Source organism: Vidua chalybeata, chromosome 1 (assembly GCF_026979565.1).
Source record: "Vidua chalybeata isolate OUT-0048 chromosome 1, bVidCha1 merged haplotype, whole genome shotgun sequence".
In the NCBI taxonomy this organism is placed as follows: Eukaryota; Metazoa; Chordata; class Aves; order Passeriformes; family Viduidae; genus Vidua; species Vidua chalybeata.
Window position 1 is genome coordinate 49,313,403 of NC_071530.1, and position 24,291 is coordinate 49,337,693.

Consider the following 24,291-nt stretch of genomic DNA (forward strand, 5'->3'; position numbering starts at 1 on the left):
CTTTGGTTCTGTGTTTTTAGGCGCTCCTTTGAATTTTTAGACCTGTTATTACAAGAGTGGCAAACACATTCACTGGAAAGGTATGGGCCAGTATACATTTTCCCCTAAAATAAACTTCTAATGTAATTTAAGACAGAAATATGGTCATTGAATCCTTTAATTGGATTATGTTGTTCAGTGTTGGCCAGCCTTTCTGGCATAGACAGCCTTTCTAGCACAGCAGGTCATGTGGCTCATTCAGGTGCCAGGGGGAAGGAGAGCTGTATGTTCCAGCTTTGGCTTCCTGTGGCCTCCTCTCCTTACCCTCTGCCTCTCCTATCCTGCGTGTGAGCAATGCATATACAGGTAAGCATCATCCTCCTGGCAGGAGGAAATCTGTGTGTTTGCTGTGAAAGAGGGCAAGTGGGCTTAGGCTGGAGGACTTTTTGTGCTAATTAGTAAGGGCACATTGTGGCTTCTCCAGATAGATGGGAAAACAGTACGTGCATCAGTTCTGCAGGATGGTCACTGTGAACACAGGGTAAGAGCAAAGAGACTAAAGGGCATCCAGAAAAGGCTCTGAAGAATTCATCCAGCTCATTCCAGTCACATTGCTGTCCCCACAGGGTACTCCTGAGACAGGGGGCAATGGGGAAATGATTTATGCCAAAGTGTCTAAAAAAACCCACAAAACTCACCACCTCTTCCCCACCTTCCAAATAACAAGCCTCCCACCCAAAACTTTCCTTGAATTAAAACTTGTTTATCTTCACAAGTTCGTGTTCTGATGGGTACTTTGCTGTTCGTTGAACTCAGGTTTAGAACTTGTATGCTGAAAGCTTTCAGAGCTGAAAGAAAACTTACGGTCTTAATTTTTCCCCTTTTCTTACTATTAATATAACAGTGGAAATAGTTTTTTCATTTCAGGAAGGCAGGTGTCTTAAAAAAGGTATTTCTAAGTAACTTTTTAAGTGTGATAGGTGGGCGTATGTCAGAAAAGTAGATTAAAATCCTTTTAGATTGAAGGAGTAAGCTGACCTAAACCTTTACGGAAGGTACAGTTATGTCATCAGTGTGCTTAAATGTTTGTTTACTGCATATTTTGGAAGGAACTGGCATTGCAGCTGTTTTTTACTTGGTGAAACGTTAATTAAAGTGTAAAGCTACTGCTTAGAATTTAGAGTAGCAAAATAGCATGAAGAATGTCTTTCTTCTAGGCATGCAGCTGTCTTGGTTGAAACAATCAAGAAGGGCATTCATGATGCTGATGCAGAAGCAAGAGTGGAGGCAAGAAAGTGAGTTGTGATTAATTTTGCTCTGAAAAATTGCATGAGCTAAATGAGTGATAGAAGGCTGTAATCCAAGGTGAGCTGCTCTCCATGGCTGGAGAGGATACTAACAAGTTTGCTACCTAGTTTCTTTTGCAAAAGAGGTTCTCAAAGCCGAGTCAGTCAATGCAGTTGTGCAACATTTGATGATTCCACTGAAGGAAGAGTTAGAATCGTTGATATTGCTGCATAATCATTCTGCTCCCATTAATTAAGTCTTTGAACAACTGCAGCACTTTGACTAGTGGGAAGGCCAGAAAACAATTCCTTTTGCTTCCCCACACAACTGGTAAGTGAATGTGAGACATTCAGAGGATAGATTTAAGTTATTTTGAAAAGATTAATTCAGTCCATGTAGCTGACTTGATGAGCATTGCTGTGTGCTTTGCATACTCTCAGTTCCTTTTGCTCCCATCCGTGGTTAATTCTGTAATCTTTACTTCCGGACTTCACCCTTTAAAGAAAATACAGAGCATTTACATGTGGTTATTCTTTTTTTTTTTGCAGGGCTTATCTGGGTCTTAGAAATCACTTTCCTAGTGAAGCTGAGACTCTGTACAATTCTCTGGAGCCACCCTATCAAAGAAGCCTTCAGACCTACTTGAAGAATTCTGGCAGTATAGCATCTCTCCCTCAGTCAGACAGGTCATCCTCTAGCTCACAGGAGAGCCTCAAGTAAGGGTCACTTCACTGTTTCTGAGCCCAGAAACAAATGTAGTTTCTCAAAAGCAAATTATCCAGATTTCTGTTAAGTACAGAAAAGCTGCAGTTTTATTTTGTGACTTCTAATTCTTTAAATAAAAATTTCTTCTGTGGTGTTTTGCTATATGACATTGTTGTCCCAGCAAAGTGAAAAGTACGGGCAGTCTTTAACTGGATTTTAGGATGCTGTATTCATACCTTCATTCATTCCTTAACAGCTGCTTTAAACACCAAATATCTTCAAGGTTCATATTGATGTCCAGCATTCTGATGTGCTGAATAGGTCTAGGAAGGTTATAATGGTGTAATTCCTTTTTCATCTCTTTTCACTGGCAAGCATGAAAAAGCAACATTAGCAATGAGATTCATTGGAGATTGGTTTGGGGTTTTTTTCCCTGTCTTCACAGTACTGAATATGTATTAGCAGTATTTCATAGCTCTTGCCACTTATTACAGTGTGGGTCTGTGCTGCAGTCAGAGATGTATTAAAATGCATAGACCATATTGAACTGAATAAATTAAAGTTTTCTTAGGTACTAATAGTAAAAGAAATCTACTGGGTTTTTAGCAGAAATGTGAAGTAGTAGTAGAAGTAGTACGTGGTGATTTTTGCCTTTAAATGCTAGAAAGCTTCCTCAAAGTATTTCAGCGTTTTAATATTTCAGATCCTCATTATCAAAACCAGAGAGCTTGTCTCCTCACTTCTTACTTGAAAGCAAAGACTGCTTCTCACATACTGGAATTCCTTTTTTTATTTTTTTGGCTAATGCCTTAAATACCGGAAGTTTACCTTATCTTTCCTATGATACTTGTAATTACAAAAAATTTTTTAAAAAATAATTGTCTGTGATGCAAGCAATTGCCAGCACTTCATTTTCCACAAATGTTTATTCAAAGATAAATATTCTTGTTTAAATTAATCTGTGTTCCCCATCTGAAAATAAAACTGCTGTTAATGAGTTACTGGTAATATACTGTTAAAAACTAAATTACAGGGAAATTAGAATCTTAAAATACTCTTAAATCTTCAAATGTTGCTTCCATGTTGCAAGATGTGTAAGTGCTACAGTACAGAAAGTGAAGGGTAAAATAAGAAATGAACAGAAGAGGTGATGATATTGGAAATAAATGAAATTTTAATTAATTTCTTACTAACTTTACATTCAGATGGATGTTTGTTACCCAAAATTTTATTTCTGGCTTTCAGTATAGGTGCTGAATTCCCCCTCTATAGGCTAAATTAGGAAATACAGGTATGATTTCCTAAGTCAGATCCTCTGTGATTTTTGACCTTCTGAACTTACATCTCATACAGATCATTAATCAAAAACTGTTTTAGAGAAGATGGAGGAATGAGACAGAAATGTAGTGATTTCTGCCTACCTGTATGAAACTGCTTACATAAAATGCCAATTGCAGTAGATTGTGGCAGTCATCTGGGACTTCTGTTCGGAGCAAGTTGTAAGGTCAGGAACTCTACCTCAGCCTCCTCAGCTTACTTGAGACAAAGTACCTTCAAAACACTAGTTAGTCAGAAAACCAGGTTTATTCAGAACAAACTGCAAACATATTCTTCTGTGAGGATTTAGGTAATGGTGCTGACCTCTATATTACTGCTGAGCACCTGAGCTAATAACTGGGGTAAATACACAGTATGAGGCATCTCTTTTCTCTCTGCTTTTAGGTCTAAAATTAAAGGAATTATTTTTACTAAAGCTGAGACACTGACTTGGCTTGAAATTTGACTTTTGATGAAATACTCAACTATTTAATCAAATACAGACTTTCCCTGTCAGGTATTTAACCAATGAATATGCTAGTATGTTTTCTTTTACCAGTCCTTTTCATTTCTGTGGTCTCTCCATGTGCATTTTACCTTTCCAAACCAGGCCAAAGGATCGGCTCACGGTTAAACTTCACTAGACTGAAAGATTGTGTTTCAGTAACTACTTGCTTTTGCAGAGGGAAGGAAATGAAGACAAAACATAGAGGAAAAGACATGGGACTTTTCTCCTTTTATAAGTTATGGGAGCCTCTACATTCCAGTGGGGAAAATGGAGTCTAGCTGCTTGGAAGCATCAGCATTTCCTTTTTTAATTTATAACTTAATTCTTGAGACATCTGGGACTGGAGGAGGCTTATGAGTTGGACACCTGTTTTTCTTGTTACTGCAGACACCACTTCACATAATGTTTTTCACAAATAAAGCTTTTTGGGTAGCTCTCACTGCTCTTGTTTGATGGCTGATGTATAAGATCAGCCTGTGGTTAAACTTTGTACTGACCACCTTAAATGTTCCTGTGACCTAGTCTAGAATGCCTGAACTTTGTTAGCAAAGTATGCCTGTTGGTAGCTGGAGGACTAGTGTTTTGTGATAAGGATGTAATTTTATAAAATGTAAGGGATAATTCTGGTTTTCTTACCATTTTCTATTTAAAGTATTTATCTATAAAATATGCTGAGAAGGTTGAAGGGTAGAAAAGAACAGATTTTTTTTTCCTCTCTTTTATGTTTGACTTTTGCATCTGATACATGAGACTTACTGGATTTATTGACTTTTTTCAGTCGGCCTCTGTCATCTAAATGGTCTGCAGCCAGCCCAGCAAGTCTTGCAGGCAGAGGTAAGGTGGTGGTCTTGTAGTGCAGTGCATAGTTATTGTTCTTCATGTTATTTGAATTAAAAGTTCTAAATGCAGCTTAAAATTGACTGTATCAGCATTTACCCTGTTTCCAAGATAAATAATGGTATGTGTCACTACAAATTGTACCTGGAGCTCAGATTGCCTCACACTCACTTCACATTTTATGTAGTTAAAGTTATTTCAAGTGTAAGACATAATTCAGTATGAATTGATCATCTGTTCTGGAGTTTTGTCATGGAACAGTCACTCTCAAAGAAACAAAACATTATTCTTTGGTCTGTTCATGGTTAGGCTTACGGCAATTAGAAATTAAAGACTCACTGTCTCTTTCATCTGTTCCCATGTAGCTGTTGCTCTTTCTAAATAAATAAAGAACAACAGCCAGACGGCATATTTGTAATTCAAAGAGTTTAATTACATGTTTTGTTTCTGGAATTTAATAACTTCAATATCTTTTCCCATAATGTCTTTGTAATGTTTGAGAGTAAATCATTGAGCTGCTTTTTACAAATGAACTGTAATTAAGAATGGATACTGAAACTGATAAGGGGAATCAAGTTTAGAAGACCTAAAACAGTGGTTATAATTAAGCAAATAGTTAAAACTCAGTTAATAATAGGAAGCGAATATGAAAATACTAAAAGATTAGACCCTAAAACATTTCAGAGTACACTTTCAGCTCACCTTAGCTGAAGTGTGGGAATATTATTCTTCCTTCAGTATCTCAAGGAAGGATGTGAATTTTCTTAAATTTGCGAATCGTTCAATAACGTAGTAAATCACATGAAGGTTCAGAATTATGTCATTTGTGCTAGGGTGGGAACAGACAGTTCGCATTAAATAATGCTAAAATTTCATGCTGAGTGAAGATAAATACTACTGTTACACAAATTGTCTGTTTCTATATGCAATTCATGGCAAGACCAGGTCTAGTTTGCTTTTTAATCTCAATCATTCTTGGTTTAATACTAGTTTAACCTTTTTTACTTAGTTTTTTGTGCTTTCTTACAAGCATGGTGCAGTAGTAGAAGATTTTACCCTCTTAAATATCATTCATTTTATTCAATATCAACTCCTTTCTTTTTTCTTTTTTTTTTTTTTTTTCCCCTTTTCTGGTAGTTCCAGGCAGCAGCAAGGGTGTCCCAAGCCCAGGCACCCTGCAGAGGTCTCGCAGTGACATCGACGTGAACGCTGCCGCGGGCGCCAAGGCCCGCCATGCTGCTGGACAGACAGCTGGAGCTGGGCGCCTCTCGGCAGCCGGGCTGCCCCCAGGGTCTTACGCCTCCCTAGGTAAGGGGAGCACCTCTGCGCTGCTCTGAGAGGTCTTTGTGATTTTCTTGATCAAAAAGTTACAGTGCAATACTCCTGTATTTGAAAAGCAGTCATCGTTGTTAGTAGCACTGGAGTGTGGCAAAAGAGCAGGTGTTCTGAAGTAAGTCGCAAACTTTCCTACCTGCTTTATTTTTCTTCTGCTGGAAGAATGCCAATGCAAAGAGTGTATCCATACTATGCTCTCTGGATGTCTTAATCTAGAATTAAGTGTTGGAAGGAGTGGTACCTTTACTTAACAGTGGTGATCATGCCTTTTTTTGTTTTTAAAGGTAACAGGGAAATGAATGTGAGAGCTCTCAATTTTCCATTTTTCTCAGATCTTCAGGTATTTTACAAAAATGCTAAAGAGATACCCTGGCAGTAAGAGGTGGCTTCTTAATGAAATAGAGAAGTGTTTTACACAATAACTTACTACATTGAGTTCATAATTTCTTCCTAAGTGTATTGATGGAACTATGTGTATGCTTTGCCTAGCTGACGGTCTCCATTGCTATTTGCTGTTAGAGATAGAAAGTGCTACAAGTGGTAAGAGCGCAGAAAAGTATTTGATAGTGGTGGTGGTGGTGGTGTAGGTGCTAGAACATCCACTTAGTGGCAGTGGTAAAGGACTGTGAACGTATTTTTGTTCTAAATTTTTAGCTTATCTGTGCTCTAGGAATAAAAGTGGGGAAAGAGAGGTTCAGTGTTCACAAAACTGATTTGTTCTTCTCAGCTTCTGTGCCAGGTAGACCACCAAGGAGAGACATGTTCTAATGTTGGTATGGTCATAGGTGATCACAGGAGACAAAGAAACTGTATAGTTCTTCTGATTTGCATTGTGTTTGCATAGATGTTAGGATACATGTAGGCTGTGGTTGCAAAGGTTTTGATTGTGCTTTTTAAAATCAAAACTTAAGTTAAAAGCCATCTAAAATGAGTTGATTCCTTTTGTCATCCGGGCCCACTTGAAGTGCTGTGAACAGCATTGATTTTAGTGTTCATTTAAAGAGTGAGCAATCCTGAACTAAAAGGATTACTTGGTACTTGGAATAGCAGTTTTGGATGTGGGCTCCCTCTGGCGCCCAGAGAGGGGGCAGCAGAACCTGCTGGGTCGCAGGTGGAAACTGACATGCGGCTGCTTGGTGGAGAGGATACACCAGTGGTTCCTCAGGGAAATCATGGATGCCCCATCCCTGACAGTGTTAAACACTAGGCTTGGAGCAATCCACTCCAGTGAAAGGTGTTCTGTCCACGGTAAGGGGGTTGGAACTTGGTGATCTTTAAGGTCCCTTCCAACTCAAACTGTTCTATAATTCTGGAACTGTCAGTTCCTCCTAACTTAATGCCTAAAAGCCTGAAATATGTGGGATGATTATTTTCCAAGATCAGAGTCTTGCCTGGTGTGTTTTGATGTGCAACAAAACATATTTTGAACCTCTGACAAAGCTGGCATTCAGAGAAGTGGTGCAGAGTGTGGTGACAGAGGGAAAAGTCAAATGGAAAACAAAGAGAGAGATCCTGCTCTGTTAATGTCTTTTTTATGCTGCTTGAATGAAGGGACTATATTGTCTTAAGACTTTCACAGAAAATTATCTCTTGATTGGAGTATTGTTTTGCTTTTACAACTTCTAAAGCAATATCTGATTCATGCCAAGAATTTTGTAAGCAGGAGTTGAGAAGGGCACAGAGGTTTCCAGTGAAGTAAACAGTGGTGGATTTAGCAGGAAAGTAACAGAAATAGTTTAATCTCTTTGTAATTTGTCGATTGAATTTAGTAAGGATTGGGGGAGACAAATAAAAAGCAATAAATCCAGGTCCTATTCGTTTGAAGGATTTGAGTTTCTGGAAAGCTTTACCTTGCTAGCAGATTCAGTCACTTGTGGAGAACAGTGTGGTGGTCATTTGAAATGGTAAAATAACGTAATACTGGCAAAATACAGTGAAAATCAAATCCTAGTGCAGAAAGTGAAAGGGCAGTGGTAGTCAAGGAGACCAAGGTTTGTTTGCAGTCACATAAACACAGTACTGCTTGACTGATCTTGGCTCAATCTCCTAACAGGTTTTTGACTGTGGTAAGGTAATTTGAAGGATAAATACCATGTAGACAGTGTGACTGTTGTTTGTTGTGGATAAGCCTCAAAATATTGTTTACTCTTAGTTTTCAAAAGGTAACCTTTAAATGAATGGAGTGCAAATCCAAGCAAATGCCATGTTTCAGAAAATGAGTTGATCTGTGAAGTTCTTTCTTCTGTTCATTTTAAGGGATTTATTTATAGTAACCCAAATATAAACATTTAAATGACAGAACTATCAAACTAATGCTGACCATGGTCTGAAAAGGCCTAGGCAATGTTACTTTATTTCCCTAATGCTTTCTACTTCCTTTAGGTGTTGCAGTAAATACCAAAATAAATGACATTGTGTCCTAGAGCTTGAATTTATTTTCAGCCTGGCTTGCAGAGAAACATCCACCTTTTGCTTACATAGCTACCAAATTTAAAACCTCAGAAGACCAGAAGCTTGTAAGCATAGTAATCCATAATTGTGTTCACCCATCTCTTCCCTTTTCATTATTAATACAAGAAATCTTACTTATTTATGATTTATTAAAAGATTATGCTAGAAGCAGGAGGATACTCTCTAGTTATTTTAAATGTTGACTATCTTTGACATCCTTAAGTATTAATGTCCTTGTTGAGGAAGCTTGACCTGTAATTATATATGTCTTGTGCTAAATATTTTAATTTTGATTGTTACTGTCAATATTTATGCACTACCTTCCAGCTGAACTGGTAAATATTTAATGCTTTTAAAACAGAGTGAAACTTTCTCTCATTTGTCCTCTGTCTTAATTATGCTCTTTTTTTCCCTCCTGTCCCTTACCCCAGGTGGGGCTTCATGCTCAGAAGCAAATTTCATAAGAAATATAAATATGTGGTCCAGTAATGATAAAAATATGTACCGATGCTTCAGTAACTGTTTACACCAAGAATGAAACCATTTATAAATGTTTTACTGTAAGGGTTTTCTCAAGTTTGGGAAATACAAAATCAATATCCCTGTGCAGGGTACTTGTACTCTTGTTTTGTAATTTTGTACCTTGCACTGAGCAAAACCAACTTTGCTTAAGGTAGCTTATACATGCATTAATTAGATAAACATGTCTGCTGTATTTAATATTAATGTATTTTCCTCAATTAATGTTTTATGACTCTGCTGTGAACACCTTTATTCTAACACACTAAGTTTTCCATGTTTCTTTGCCTGCTTTTTCAACAAAGAGGATACTTCTGACAAGATGGATGGTAAGAAATTATTTAGTCTGTCTCTAATTCTATTAAATATCTAATAAAGTGTCTTTTATGTAAAAGTATTGATGTTTAATATATTTGTCTGTTCATTAACAAATTACTATGCTGTTTCCATTAACTCCTGTGTAATCTTGATGTCTTACGTGTTATTACTGTATTTGTCAATTTCGTGAATGTCTGTATCAGCAACAGAAATGTTATCAGAAATCTGACATTACTCCTCTTTTTTAAAAGAAGCTCTGTTAATTACAGGGCAGTTTTGTAATCATTACATGTTGATTTTAACTAGTTAAATACATGCTTTTGAAATTAATCTAGTTCCAGTTGACTCCATAGTTTTGCATGTGAAGTCAATTTTTTTGACTTGGCAGAACAGCAGTGGGAGAGCAGAACATGCTTGACCACTTAAGCATGAAAAAAAAGCAAAAACCAAAAAAATCTCCTCATACAAAATCTAGGCTTGCTATATAATTTTAAGTGCCTGTAAATTCTGTAGGAAAATGTAATTCTATTAAAGAATCATTTGTGAAGAAGACCTACCTGTTAAAATAGCTTACCAAGTATTCCACCAAGTTTTAGCTCTTTTTCTTAATTCACTCTGTTACAAACATGTGGAGGGACTGCAAAGCAGTTGAGCATCAAGCTTCTCATAGCAATTCTCTGTTTCAGGTGTCCGCAAATAATGCTTCACATATAATAAAGTGACAGTCTCAGCCTGCTGCTTGGTGATTGTAGTTCTAATTTGTTGCTTGGGAGCACTTAACAAGCACTTAACAAGTTTGCTGCTTACTTAATATTTTGTATCACATATTTATTAACTGTGCATGTTTGGAAGAATTAGTAGCTTATTGGAAGCAAATGTATCTCATAGAAATGAAAAGACTAAGAAGGTAGATCTCTAAACCAGAATGCTGAATAATTTCAAAACACAGATGCTTCTTGAAAGAATTGGAGCTGGTTTTGACCGCTGAAGATGTCAAGACTAGTTTAATAAAATGAGGAGTGTTTTTATAGGATAGTATAGATAGTATTGCTTATTTCCACGTTACATTTCCTTAGGATACATGTAGTAGGCTTTATTTATAGCTGTTACTTATAGCAAATCTTGAGCTTTGGACATTGTCACCAGAAATAAAGGTTCTTAGGGCCATGTAGGCTTTTTCTTTGTTCTGTCGAGAAGTCACAACTAATGATATGTTGCATATTTCTGTTTAAAACAGCAAGAGAAGTGCTATACAATTGATCAGAATAACAGGGTGGGGTTTTGTTCTGGAAACTATCTCTAGATATGATCTGCAAGATGGGATGAAAACTGTCCAGCTGTAGTATGATACATCTGTTCTGATCTGACCACCACCAGGAGGAACTAATAATTTTTCCTTTGACCACTAACCTCGTCCACATATTTTTTATCTCTTCTTTTGTTAGCACCTCGTGATATTCCATTATTTATTACTGTGGCTGAACAAACTCCATAAAACTGATTTCATAAAAGTGACTAATACTGTGTTATTTAGCTTTTGGAGCTGCCACTGAGCCTTTAGCCATCCAGACCAGGTGGTAACACAAGGCTGAGAGGAACGATAAACAGAACCATACCTTTTACGAGCTTTTAGGAGTCTTGTTAGCCTGTTTTAGGTGTTGCATAGAATCTGCCTCCCAAGATCCATCTCTGCAAGACTGTTGGATTTGGAGAGGTAGCTCAGGGTTTGGGGGGCAGGGGTGTTTTTTTTTCTTTGGTTTTGAGTTTTTGCAAACTGGCAAATTTGACCTGAAAAACTTCAAGGCACTCCTATACACGTATTGCTGAAACTGATTTTTGTGAAGAAGCATTGAAATATACACTGAACTAGTTTTTTGGAGGGAGTTTTTAAAAATAGTTCCGTGAAGGTACTCTAACGTGAGAAAATTTTCCCAGCAAATCTAAGTTCAGGCTAGCCAAAGACACTAATAGATGTTTTCATCATTGTAGTTCTTTTGCAAGACAGAAATGGTAGAGCGTGAAAATAAAATGCAAGTATGCTTTGATTTTTTTTTTTAGAGGCATTTAACATTTTTATCATTACTAGTATTCATTTTATTCTGTAATAAGATCTGTTTCAGAGGAACTTAGAGGAAGGACTGCTGATGAGGCAGGGTCCCATCAGTTCCTTGATACTGATGGGAGAAAGGCTTGTCTGACTCTCATGTTACCAAAAATCAAGCCTTGTTAAGCTGAGCATACTTGTCCAAGTGTGATCTGATTTCAGCAAGCTCATATTCCTTCCATGTCTCTGAGCAAGACTTGATCTTGTGCATGTGAATCTTCAGAGTAATCACAGGCTTCATTCAGAGAAATCCTCCTTGCTGGCAGTTTCTATCAAATTGTCACTGTCCAGTGTGGGAAACACTGTCTCTGTGTTTTTCTCTGAGGTTATGTATAACAGTATGTGTCATATTTTCAGAAGAGCTTGCATTACACTATTTTTAATGTCTGTTTTGATCTGTATATGTAATTTTTGACTGATATCATAGCTGTAATTTTCTTTTATTGAACTTTTTGTGGTTTGAAAGGCAGTGATGTGCATTTTGTTCTTGTAAATTGCTCTCAGTGTAGTATAGATATTTTCCTCATTATTTTACTTCAGTTCAGTTATGGAGTTGCAACATAAAAGCTTTATCTCTCTTGACTTGATAAAATTTGTCAAGATTCCAAAGATTAATCTCAAAAAGAAATTTGAAAGACATAGTATTGTTTGGAATATCATGTATTTTATTATTTTTTTCTGTTTAGGAACAGCTTCTGAAGATGGTAAGAAACTACTTCGTTAGACTAGCTAATATTTTCAGCTTCATATTTTCATTGATACAAATGAAGCTTTAAAAGTAGAACTTGGTGTTTCTCGGGTTTTGTGGAGGTTCATAACAGATATGGGCTTATGGGCTAACAGCTTATGCATCTAATACTTGGTTGTCATGTACTATTTTTAAAATTCTTTTGCTTTTATTTTAATTCTCAATTACTCATCTGCAGTCTTAAGTACCATTGCTTAACATTTCTACTGTGAAAATACAGGGGCTTTATAATTTTGCGTTCATTTTTTAGAGCAAATCTTGTCACAGAATATTTCATCAAACGTGTTCATGCTCTGGGAAGCAGGTGCTACTATTACTCATCTCTGTGAGACTTGGAAGCTAATTTTCCATCTGTTATTAACATTTAAACCTGCCATTAATGAATGGATGTAGAGACTCCAAATGAGTTAACAGTTGATTTAACTCACAGACACAAAGTGGTTTATTTTACATTGATAAAACTGAAACAGGTTCAGGTGATACTTTAATGTAGTATTGAAATAGTGGCACTCTGTATTCCTAGGTTTTGGGCCAAATTCGGAATGCAGTTACATGCCTTGCAGTCTCACAGCTCTCAATTGCCATTGCACGGGGATAACTAGTAGAGTTTGGACTAGTTAATCTAACCATTCTTGCTAAGCCTATTGTTTTCTAATAGTTTAGTGAATAACCTCCTTTATCCTGATCTCTTCTTATAGACTCTCATCTATGGCTATGCCCCCTACTTGGATGAATAATATTAACTTGGTTGATCTCCAGATCCTGCTGTGGAAAGCCTAAAGAGGCTAGAACTAAATAACAGTCTGTGTACCTAATTCTTTTAGGTCAAATATTGACTCAGCATGTCTAGAAAATATTTTAATTATGCTGTGTTTGAAAGTGTTGAGCTTGTTGAGCTAGATCCACCCTAGATCCAACCTGTACAGACTTTCTAGGGTTTGTTCTTGCAACTTAGAAGAATTATGGTTAGCATGAGTTTGGTTTTGATTTCGTTTTTCTGTTGTTTGAGAGGTTGACTTTGGAAATGTAGTATACAGCACCACTATTTTCTTTTATGAATGATCTTTCAGTTAGCTATAATTCAGAAAACTGGGGTGTTCCTTTCTTTTGTAATTTCTTTGTATATGCTAGATGTTACGAGGAACATGGCTAAAAATGCAGAAGGGTTTGACCAAACCCAAGAGAATCTGGCATTCTAGAGAAAAATTAATCTCTTGTTTTATTTGTAGATACTTAGTTTCATTTACCTCTTGCTTGGCTTTTCTATCTATGGGGGAGAGTAATATTTCTTTATATCATGTTATCATAAGAAGTACTTAAATGTATTTAGTATTGGCAAAATGCTCTATAAGGTTTGGGAAATCCTGTAGAAGCCTGGATTACCAGGGCCAGGACAACAGTAGAATCGTCAGTAATAAAAAAGCTAGTATTTAGATTTCTAAAAAGAGTAGTGAAGTTAGGAAGAAAGCTCAGAATCCTATTCTGTAGTTTTATGACAGCAAAAGTAGAATTACAAGCTCAAGTAATCATGAGAAGACTGTACCTGATACAGCAACATTAGTGTTTGCATTACATTGTATTGAGTAAAGTTCTCCTTTTTTTTAATGTAATCGATATATATATGTTGGAAGGAAGAACTAGCTAGCCAGTACAGGGTGTTGAAGGTGTAATGTGCAAATTGTTTGCTGAAACATGTAGTATCAGAGGAGAAGTATCTTGCTTCCTCAGCTATTAAATTCCTCAGGGTGTTCAAATTTCTACTAATTATCCCAAGTGAATTGTCACCAGTTGGGTTACATTGCACTTCTTTTATATGCAGAAACTTTAGAAAATATTAGTAAATACTACTGATGCTCTGCTTCTTACCTGACTGTGAAAAATTAATTTAATACCATTTTTCTTTTCTAGGCCGTATACGATCAAAGCTCTCGACCCCTTCTGTTGGTATTGGAAATTCTAAAACAGATTCCAGAGGACGGAGTAGAACCAAAGTGGTGTCACAATCTCAGCGTATGTATTTCTGTTTATCAGTTATACCTGATAAAGAGGCCAAATGCTTAAGCATATATTCATTGACCAATGGCTACAGTCAAAGTTAATTTTTTTTAAAAAAGCGACATACTGAGTTGTTGTTCTGTGCCTTAGGTTCATCATCGCCAGACCAAAATGAAGGTATTTTTTTCAGTGTTTTGGGTCAGTGGTATTTGCATGCTTTTCTGATTCATGTGTTTTTCTCTGGACAAAATACTAGGTTAGGTCTTAGTTTGCCAATTAAATTAGATAATGTAGCAGGAAGTGAAATCTATCCTTAAATTTTGTTTTCAATTATAACTTCTCAACATTCTTTTCCCCCCTTTTCTGACTTCCCCAACATGAAAGGCCAGTAAACATGGACTAGTAATAGAGAAGAATGGATAGGCTGAATGATGTCCTCATTGTTACCAGAGACCTAATTTTCCATTTTTAAAAAAGTCTTCTTTTAGCCAGAAATACTCATTTTCACTTTAAGCTAGGCACTTCTGTAGCTCTTAGATATAAACTCCTTTTTCTTGTATTATAGCTCTTGCCTTTACTTAACTATTCTTTGAAGGAAAAATACTAATCCCTCACTTTATAATCAGTTACTGAACTGGTTTTGAGTCAAAGGGTTAAAACAAGCAATTTAATGTGTGTCAGCTAATCCACAGTAATTTTTTGTGTGTGTTTAGTAACCAAAGCAGATCTAGCCAAGCACTCAGTCATTAATTAAAAAGACCTGATTACCTCATACTCTTGGCACTGGCTGACCTACAGCAGATCGTCCACACATCTGATGTTGCCAACAGACATTTTCTGACTAAGCTCTGTAGCATTTTCAGATTCTTATCTTTGTCTAGTTAAGTGAAATGCAACTAAATTAATGAAAAGAAGACAAATGCACAATAAAATAACTTCCCACTTGTATAAATTGTCAGATCTAATGTTCTAAACCAGTAAATTTTACCAGGTTTAAAATTTTCAATACAGTTCTTTTTCTATCACTACCCATATCCACTTTCTTTAATAAAACCCCTTAATAATGTGATTAATGGCAGAAGCATTTGTCTTCCTAGCAATGACTGCATCTGTTGTAAATAGAATGATTTTAGAAGTTAAAAAAACAGGTAGTAGCTGTTTTTTTTTTTCCTGTTAGAGTACTTGCCATTCAGTTTTGCATAATACAATTTCCCAGCAAGTACAGTTGGACACTGATCTAGTGTTTGCAGGTTTTCTGAAATACAGCTTTCAAACAATGTGAACAGATAAATGTAGCGCACTAAAATTCAGTAGAAGTTCCCTTAAGGGCTTAGGCTTAGGCAATGCTCTAATCCCAGAAGTGTTTGTGAAAGAGAGCCTGAACATGAGTCGTTACTGGCTGGGACAAACATTTCTGGAAAACTTGTTTTACAGATTTCTGCACTGTACCATAAGCAAAGAATATGTGAATATTTTAAGAGGGAGGGAATGTAAAGTTCCTTCTAATCCCTTTTTCCCTTCTAGGAAAAGCTATAAGCAGTGTCTGTAACAATTTTTTCATTAGTATTAGGAAAGTTTGGAATTAAGCTTTTTGAAAATACTTTTGTACTTTGAATAGTTTTGGTAAATTCTTAGAAAGTGAAGATGTTTGATAAATGTCTGGGGGAGGGGGTAAATTTAGGTAGCAATATAATACTTCAGTGATGATCACTGTCGTATAACATTAAATAACTGTATATCCAGAGAAGCAAAATTAAGCCTTTCCAGTTTTTTTACTAATAATGACAGGGATTTTTTTTTTTAATTCTTACACAGTATTAATGTCTAAAGAGATTAATTGATATTGAGATAACTAGATCTGACTACATGTGATGATGTGTGAAAATTAAATGCATGAATGCATCTTTACAGCCTTTTATTACTACTTCTGTTCAGAATCTATTGCTTCAAATAGCTCATTATAACCTGTCAGTGGGGGAGAACAAGAATTCTGAGATGTTTTAAGGCAGATAAACAGGGCGAATACAAATGGACAGGCAAAAGAGAATTCTCAGGCACTGTATGCCAGCTATTTAGGTGATGCTTCTTTATGTGACTGAAAATCACTGTGTGAAGCGTGATGCTTAATGTTTCCATACAGGGGATTGTTTTAGTTCCCCAGCTCATACAATGAGAGAAGCACTTCATATTAGATTTAAGCTATTTTTTTAAAGCTACTCTAGCACAGATGCTTTTGTTAATTTTTGGGTTACAGCTATCTTTTGTTCAAAAATCATTTTATGAAAGACTTGCAAATTTGAATGCTTTTACAAAAAAGATTTTTTTAGGGTTTTAAAAGCCCTTTACTCTTTAAATTAACATAAAGTAAATGACTCATTATTTTATTCTTACCTATGGAAAAAAATGGTTACATTTTTTTCCTCTTCTTTCTAGTTTGGTTATCAGGTAATTCGACAGGGTCTGCTAAAATTGTATTACAGTTGACATTCAGAGAACTTCTGAATGGAAACAAATTCTTCCTTTTATACTCAAGATTACTTTTAAAGAGGAAAACGAAGAATTCTGTGCAAGTCTTTTCAGTTATGCCATTGTGAATTTGGTTTTTTTGTTTTGGTCATCCACCACACCTGCAGCTCAGTTCCTTTACTGTTGTGTCTCAAAAAACAAAGTTTTGATCTTGTGTGTAATTTTTGTTGAGCTGTTGAACTTCTTGAGCCTTTTGGCAATGTAATATTGTTTTCAAGTAATATCCAGGCTACAGTTTCATGCTTAATTGAAATTTAATTCTTCAGTGTTGAGTTGTTGATTAGAAAGCTGAAGAATTGTAATTTGCTTGTGCAGCTTTGCTTCATCTGCTTTGTACATAGCATCTGAGTTTAATTCTTCAATTGTGGAAGCTACTTAATAGCACTGCTTTAGCATAACCCCCTTGTGGCTTTTTTTCCTGTGTGAAATGACTAAAGCTTTCTTATTTCCATTTGCCATTCATTTTTTAATCTGCTCTGCTCCCTCCCTCTTCATGGATTATAAATCCCTACCCTAATCCTGCCTTTACACTTGTTCAGGATCACAGTCTGCTAACCCCATTGGTGGTAAGAGTCTACAGAATTCGTGTACACATCATTGTTTGATCACCTGTTTGACATACCTCATTTAAGGACCCTATTCAGCAGAAATTCTGGCTGGCTTTTTTTCCATATGCTGCATGTAATTTAATTGGGTGCAGTCCTTATGTAGAAAGCAGGAGAGATGGGAAGGGTTTGTCATTTTGGAGTGGTGTCTTAGTAATCTTTCTTTCATCATTCAGCTCACTTAGATTTGCTGGTAGTGGTGATACTGACAAGAGTATGCCAATGCTGTTACTAGCATAGTATTTTCAGGCTATGTAAATGCATTCAGTTAATTTATGCTGCAGTGGTACACGTTGCAGATCAGACTATAGAAAGATTAAATAAAGTATTAGAACAAGAGGTTGTATTTCTTCTGAATATTCTGAGAAGAATAAGTTTTTTTTAGATTTCTGACCTATTGAAGAAAATGTACAAGTCTGCAGCATAGTGAAACCTTCAACAATATTTTTACTGTTTTAAAGAGATACAAAACAGGAAGAAAGCATAATTAACATCAGGTCTAAGTTGAAATACCCTGATACGAAGAAACTGTCAAAACCTTAATTTTTGCACATAACAGCTGTTTTATAGGTTTGCTTATTCTTCTGTTGCTATAGAAGTTGTGCTTGTTTTTTTACAGGCTGCATAATACTTTATTTATCATTTCTGCTGAATAGGCCCAGTGTTTGGAAAAGGGATTTTGCTAAATAATCATGTCAAGTTTGAATTCAAACAATGAATCTGAAAGTATATGCATGGTACATTTTTTTTTTTTCTCTCTTCCACCCAGCATATGTTTTACTTTTTTTGAGATTTTCTTTCCTTTCCCATAGAGTCAAGCTTTAGTCAACTTGTATCTTTTTTTCAACATGTTTCATAAGAAGTAACCCATGAAATTCACTTGAAAAGTTGCATGTTCTCTGTAAATCTGATAGCATCACTGTGGTCATACAGTTACCTGATTGTATTTTAAAGATTATTGAAGGGTTCAAATCTGTATGTAAGTAGTCTTTGATTGAAATTGCTTTTTATTTGGTCATATTTCTTGAATTGTACAGCTAGAAACAATATATTAATATCAGCTGATGATACTAATTAGTTACAGCTAGAGAAGAATTAATTCTTTGTTAAGAACTTAGAACTTAAATATTCTGTAACTGAAATATCAAAATTAAAGATAAGTGACCACAGTTTCTGGTAGTGATACTGTACCTTGAACATCTGTAGTACTTTGTACTATATAGTTTTAATTAAAAGAAATTTAAGACACTTAAATATATCCTAGTCAATTTTTTAGCTTGTTTAAAACTAATTGAAAATTTTCTGTAATTTGTGGGGTAACGTCCACAGAAATGTACATGAGTACTCTGTCTTCCGTCACATTTTATTTAATGTCAGAATAGTCCTTGAAGACCCCATGCATTTAAAAGAAAGGCAGAAGATTACAAATGTTAGGAAAATCACATTAATTAATTCTAACACTGGTTGCAATGGAAGAGCTGGGATCATTATGAAATCCTAGTTTAAAATTTCTCCCTTTAGCTTTCTAACATGTTTGTTTGTTTGCTTTTCTGTATTAATAGAAAATAGGGTTAGTGAGACCATATAGTGTAAGAAAAAAGAACATGTTCATTTTAGGGATCGTGGAATTCTTGACAAAGTCCAGAAATAATAATTGTGGTTTTTTTGAGCTTATGTAGTGCTAAATATCATGTCAAGTGCTTCCTTGCATCTATAATTTTAACTACCTTGTATGCAGTACTGTAAGAACTTGTTCCAAGGCATTCTATTTCATATTTTTACCTTGTAAGTTTTTCCTGATCATTTCAGTCTGCCACCACCTTCCTACTAACTTCAGGTATTATTTTCTTTTTAACCATGATTGTTTGTCCACTGTGCTGTTGCTAATATCTATTCATTCTACCTTCAGCTGGCAGTAGATCTGGGTCTCCTGGAAGAGTTTTGACAACAACCACACTTTCCACTATGAACACAGGAGTTCAGAGAGTGTTGGTGAATCCTGCAGCTGCACAAAAACGGAGCAAAATCCCACGAAGTCAGGGATGCAGTAGAGAAGCTAGTCCTTCTAGGTTGTCAGTAGGTAAGAGTCACCAAATAACTCTTGGTTTCTTTATAGCCCTTCTTACTTTAAGTGCTGGATATCTACAGCTGCTATTTAGTAATAGGTGGATGGAAAAAATAGAATACATCCTGGAACCTAGCTGTTTTGTGAGACTAGTTTTTGATACACAAGACAGTTTTAAACTGAAGCTGAAATTTGAGGGTTTTCTTGTCAGAATGTTGTAGTTGTTCTTTTCCTCACCTCCCTTTCTTCCTTCCCTTTTTTTCACTTCATGCCCAAAATACCCATATCTTTTGAATGAAAGTGTGATACCATTTTGAAAATACGTTCTTCATTACTTCATGTCTTCTGTGTACGCGTGTGCACATGTGTAAATGCTATGATGCTAAAATGAAGGTTACATGTCTTCAGCCTCACAGTATAATTTGATTGCACTTTATTGCAAACAGTGTTACTGAAAAACATCTGTTGATTTTAATGGTATTGATGCTGTGCTTATTTTGTATTTCTGATTTTTATCTTAGCCACATAATTTTATTTCCTTTCTTTATTAAGCTCTGGGGTTTTCCATTGGTGCTGCTGTTGATTAACTTGGTCTTGAGCACAAATTCTGAATCGTTACTCAATGTTGCTTGTTTTTTTCTCCATCCTTTCCAAAGAGTCTTTCAAGCATTCTGTAAATTTCCATTTTAAGCTGTGCAAAAAAATAATTTCATTGAACCGCCTACACTTAGACTAATCCAGCACAATCAAGAAAGTCTATAAAGAAGGTTATGACTTAAAATGCAACATAATTATCAATGTCTTTTCTTAGAAATGCGTCTTTGATCTTACTGCGGAACAGAATTGCATTAAAACTGCAACTTTTCTTATGTCTTCTCCCTTTGTGCCGCTGTTTGTCTGCACCCTGAATCATACTAGCGCGAGGCAGTCGCATTCCTCGGCCTAGTGTGAGTCAGGGCTGCAGCAGGGAGGCCAGCCGTGAAAGTAGCAGGGACACGAGCCCTGTCCGCTCTTTCCCGCCCCTCGGTAAGTACTCGGAGCCTTGTCGTGCATGGCTGTCCCTGCCCTTCCTTTCGTGCGCCTAACGAATCCGTGCCTCCTTCATTTAGCTTGTAGCTGGCCACCATGTTCTCCCTTCCTTTGGCTCTCCCCCCACTTACCCCCGTGGAGGATTGACCAATGTGTGAATGGGCTGCACACAGGAAAATACAGGCTTTGCTAGGCTTAGTCTGAAGTGCCAAGTCTAGAAAGGTGTGTGATGCGCAGTGTCTAGATGTCATTTTGAAAAGGCACTTCTGCTTTTCAATATGTTTTTGAAATCATGTGTTTCTCTTTTCATTGCAGCACTCATTGCTTGGGTACTAGAGTGCAGGGTCAGGTGTTGCTCAAAATTTTCTACCTAGTCAATGAATTATTTTAGTGTGTAAGGAGAAAATACACTTTATTATGTCCCTGTAGCTATATGGTCAACGGCTTATTGGTCTGACACAAATGGCAAGGTTTTGCAAGATTATCAGTCTGTTTCTGAGATGTCAGTGAGGCATAAGGACATTAGTTTATAATTACCTTAACATGTTGGTTAAGGATTAGGGAAGGTTTTCATCTCTACATATCTTTGTCAAGGTTCCTACAAAGTTGATAGTAAATTTTGCTTAAAGTGCTTGGGTTTGTCGATTAGGGTTTTTGTTTTGCTTGTCTGGTAATACTAAACTCTCCGTGCAATTGAATGTGAAATAGATCTCTTTTTGGTGTTCCCTTTGTCTGAAATAGTATTCAGTATGTGTCCTTCTTACTTGCTTTGTTCAGTGTAGCTTACAGTTAAGGACTTCATAATACTAGCTGTTAAACATTGTCTGAAAATAGTAAATCTCTGGTTTCTGTCTCAAATTGAGGCACCCTACTGTATTTCTAATTAGCACTGGACATATGTTTTGGCCTGCTAGGGCTTGCTGCCAGCCATGGTTTTATTGGGAGAGTACAGATTAATTGAATGAAAGCTGTTTCAGTAACTAAGGCTAGTTTGCCCAGGTGCTGTTTAATTGGGAAATGATACTAAAAGTAGATGTTATGCAGGATCCATTAGGAAACCTGTATCTTTTTTTCTCAAACATAGCTGGGAAATTGTGTTGAAGTAGACATGTACCTTCTGTTCTTTCAAAAACAAGGGTGTTTTGCAGAACTCCTTGTGCTTCTTTTGCTGTATTACAGCTTGATTTGAATTACATGCATCCAAGATCAGATTTACATTTTGTAATTGGTCGAATGCTTGCTATCTTAAGTTTGTATTAGGCAATACCATGAGATGTGTTGCTGGGATAGATGCCACAGGAGGTTTTATTCTTATTTTTGTAGTTCAGTTTTATAATTCAGAAATCAAAAGACGTACCTATACTAGTGAAATAGGTGGAATTGTCTGGTAGCACAGAGAATGCAAAGTAACGTGTATAGGAATCCAGCACTGGTTTAAAAGAAAAAAAAAGGAAATTATACTGAGAATAAATGAAGATTCCATTTAGTGTGACTTTTTATTTGGATTATTTAAAATTACATTCAGTGTTAGATTGGTATAAGTGAAAGATGAAATAAGGCAAATTCAGCTTTGTGTAGCTAGAGGCAGTTTGACATTGGGATGAATAGGGGAATGTAACTTGCATTGCCTCTCATTGTCAGCACAGAAATTTTTACTTACGAACACAAATGAAAATTTATTTTATCCCTCTTTGGGGTATAAAATGACCTAAATGCTACATAATTACTTCACCACATACATTGGTATGAAGTGTTTATGTAATCTCATGTCTCAGTATAGTGTTATAAACTGGGAGATAAGAGCCATTAAGAAGCAAGAGATTTGGAATTTATATGGAAATGTCTACTTTTGTTAAATATAGTCAGTATTAGATATCAGACTAATATAATGTCCATATTTCAGCTAAGAAATCATCTTAGTGTGAGTCCATTTAAAGTCTTATTTTGATTCATCCTTTAAAAAATGCAACAACAAAAGTAAATACTTGACAATTTCTGCAGTCTGAGGGGTACAAAGAATATTCTTTAAAATATGTTTTGGAATGAGATATGTTTCACCCAAAATATCATGCTTTTTTCACTGTCTTAAAAACTTTTCCAGCATATTTCAAATGTATGTAGGAGCAGGAGTCATTTCAAGTTTCTTGCCTAAAGTTTCAATTTTTAGTTATCAGCTGAACCTTTAATTTTCAGGACTCATTGATGGAAAGTAAAGGGAAGGTTTATCCCATTAATGACTCTATTTAAGGAGCTGTCAGCTGTGATGTCTGTGTTGTGACATCCTCAGTCCTGTCTCCTTTTCCATGCTGAGACACACTTTCTAAAGAACCAAGCATTCCGTGAAGCATTAATTCCAAACTAAAATGCCCTAGCCAAACATCTTCATGTAGGATTAGTTAGAAATAAAGTACCTTACGTAAGGAGTGGAGAACTTAATGTGGAAAGACAGAGTGTTTTTTTCTGGGATCTTTACAGGACTTAGGATCTTTGTGGAAGTGCATTCAGGTTAAAAGGTTTTTCCCAAGATGTCATTTGATCCATGGTTCACCTGTACATAATTCAAATCAGACTCTTGAATGGTCTTCGTTGATCAAAGAAAAGGATGATTAATTTGATTTGTTTTCATGCTACTTTATATATCCAGAAGGAGTAAAATACTTGGATTTACAGTTATTTATTAAATTGTAAGATTTTATCTGGGGGTTTTGCCACTGTGGGTGGACATTTGGCTTCCAGGTTAAATTGTCATTTATGTGGTGATAAGTTTCTAACTTAAGTGAAGAAAAAAGTTGAATTGTTTAAAAACACATTTAATTTAAAAATTGTTTGTTTTAAGACAGAAAATACTAGCAATGGTGAGTAAACTTCTTCAGAACCACTAAAAAACCAGTTTTATACAAGTGCCATAAGGACTGGGGTACTCAGTTTTGTTCAGAAATTCTTAAGGATCTCTAGTTCCCATAACTTTAAAGAATCTTAATGAGCTGTAGTAACTAGTTTGTGTTTCAGCTTCACATTTTATTTATTTAAATATAATAGTAAGTATGTGAATTATTAATTGCATTAGCTGGCTTACGTTAAACTTTTAATTACAATTGGATAATTTTAACTTCATTTACATAGTGTTGAGTTTTTACTGAGGTTGATTTGTCCGCAACATAGGCAAGAATTCAAGTGTGTACAAATTGTTAGCTGCCAACACAGCAGGTTCATGCAGGAAGCACTTTTTGCAGATAATGTTTGATATGTGAGCTCTGGCTCTGACTGGAGCATGCAGAAACTAGTTGAGTGAAGAAAAAAGTTGAATTGTTTAAAAACACATTTAATTTAAAAATTGCAAGACCACTGTCAGTGGACTGATAACTTTGTAGGTATTTCTGATCATTCTGTTTGTGTGTGAGTGTGTGCATGTGTGTCTGTGCACCTTTTCTTCTTTGAACTGAAACATACTTGCTTTTACCCTGCTCTTAATCTTGTAAATTAAAAAAAAATTATGCATGAAATGTCCAGTGTACATAAACCTATATAATCATATTTGGTATAATCAAAGAACTACTCTGAAGATTTTTGCTTCTGTTTAATACTCAGTTTCTTGTGCTTAAGCTGAATCTTTTTGATAAATAGTCTCTTGTTCGTCTGAGCAGCTATTGCAGCACTTTGATTCTATGGTCATAGATAGGGTTTATTTAATCCTGTTATTGCAGCTTCCAGACATCACTCCAGATCTACTGGTGCCCTCTACGCTCCTGATGCTTATGGGGCCACAGGTGAAGGATGAGTACCCTTTGCTGTCATCTGTGCAGTCATCCTGGATTTTTTTTTCCCCACCACTTGGTTATTCTCATAGTTCAGTTTTAGAAAGCATTATTTATATTAATTTGAAATTTGTGGTTTTAATAATCCAGATAGATGTGTTTATGTTGCTAGATTTTGTCTCCACCCTCATCCTCCAATGTTAATCCT

The 24,291-nt window shown here is 36.0% G+C and overlaps 1 protein-coding gene across 11 annotated transcripts in view; it reads left to right on the top strand.

Annotated features, from left to right (window-relative positions):
• Positions 1-24,291, top strand: part of CLASP2 (cytoplasmic linker associated protein 2) — a 144,254-nt gene that overhangs the window by 85,377 nt on the left and 34,586 nt on the right. For 5 of the 11 annotated variants that reach the window (XM_053966418.1, XM_053966426.1, XM_053966435.1 and 2 more), the window contains 11 exons: positions 21-80; positions 1,197-1,274; positions 1,815-1,982; positions 4,575-4,630; positions 5,771-5,941; positions 9,244-9,267; positions 12,047-12,064; positions 14,017-14,118; positions 19,144-19,314; positions 20,218-20,325; positions 24,033-24,095. In XM_053966418.1, the coding sequence (XP_053822393.1) occupies positions 21-80; positions 1,197-1,274; positions 1,815-1,982; positions 4,575-4,630; positions 5,771-5,941; positions 9,244-9,267; positions 12,047-12,064; positions 14,017-14,118; positions 19,144-19,314; positions 20,218-20,325; positions 24,033-24,095 (1,019 nt within the window). The remainder of the gene's footprint in view (positions 1-20; positions 81-1,196; positions 1,275-1,814; positions 1,983-4,574; positions 4,631-5,770; positions 5,942-9,243; positions 9,268-12,046; positions 12,065-14,016; positions 14,119-19,143; positions 19,315-20,217; positions 20,326-24,032; positions 24,096-24,291) is intronic. The other 6 variants (XM_053966453.1, XM_053966490.1, XM_053966500.1 and 3 more) reach the window with 3 other exon arrangements.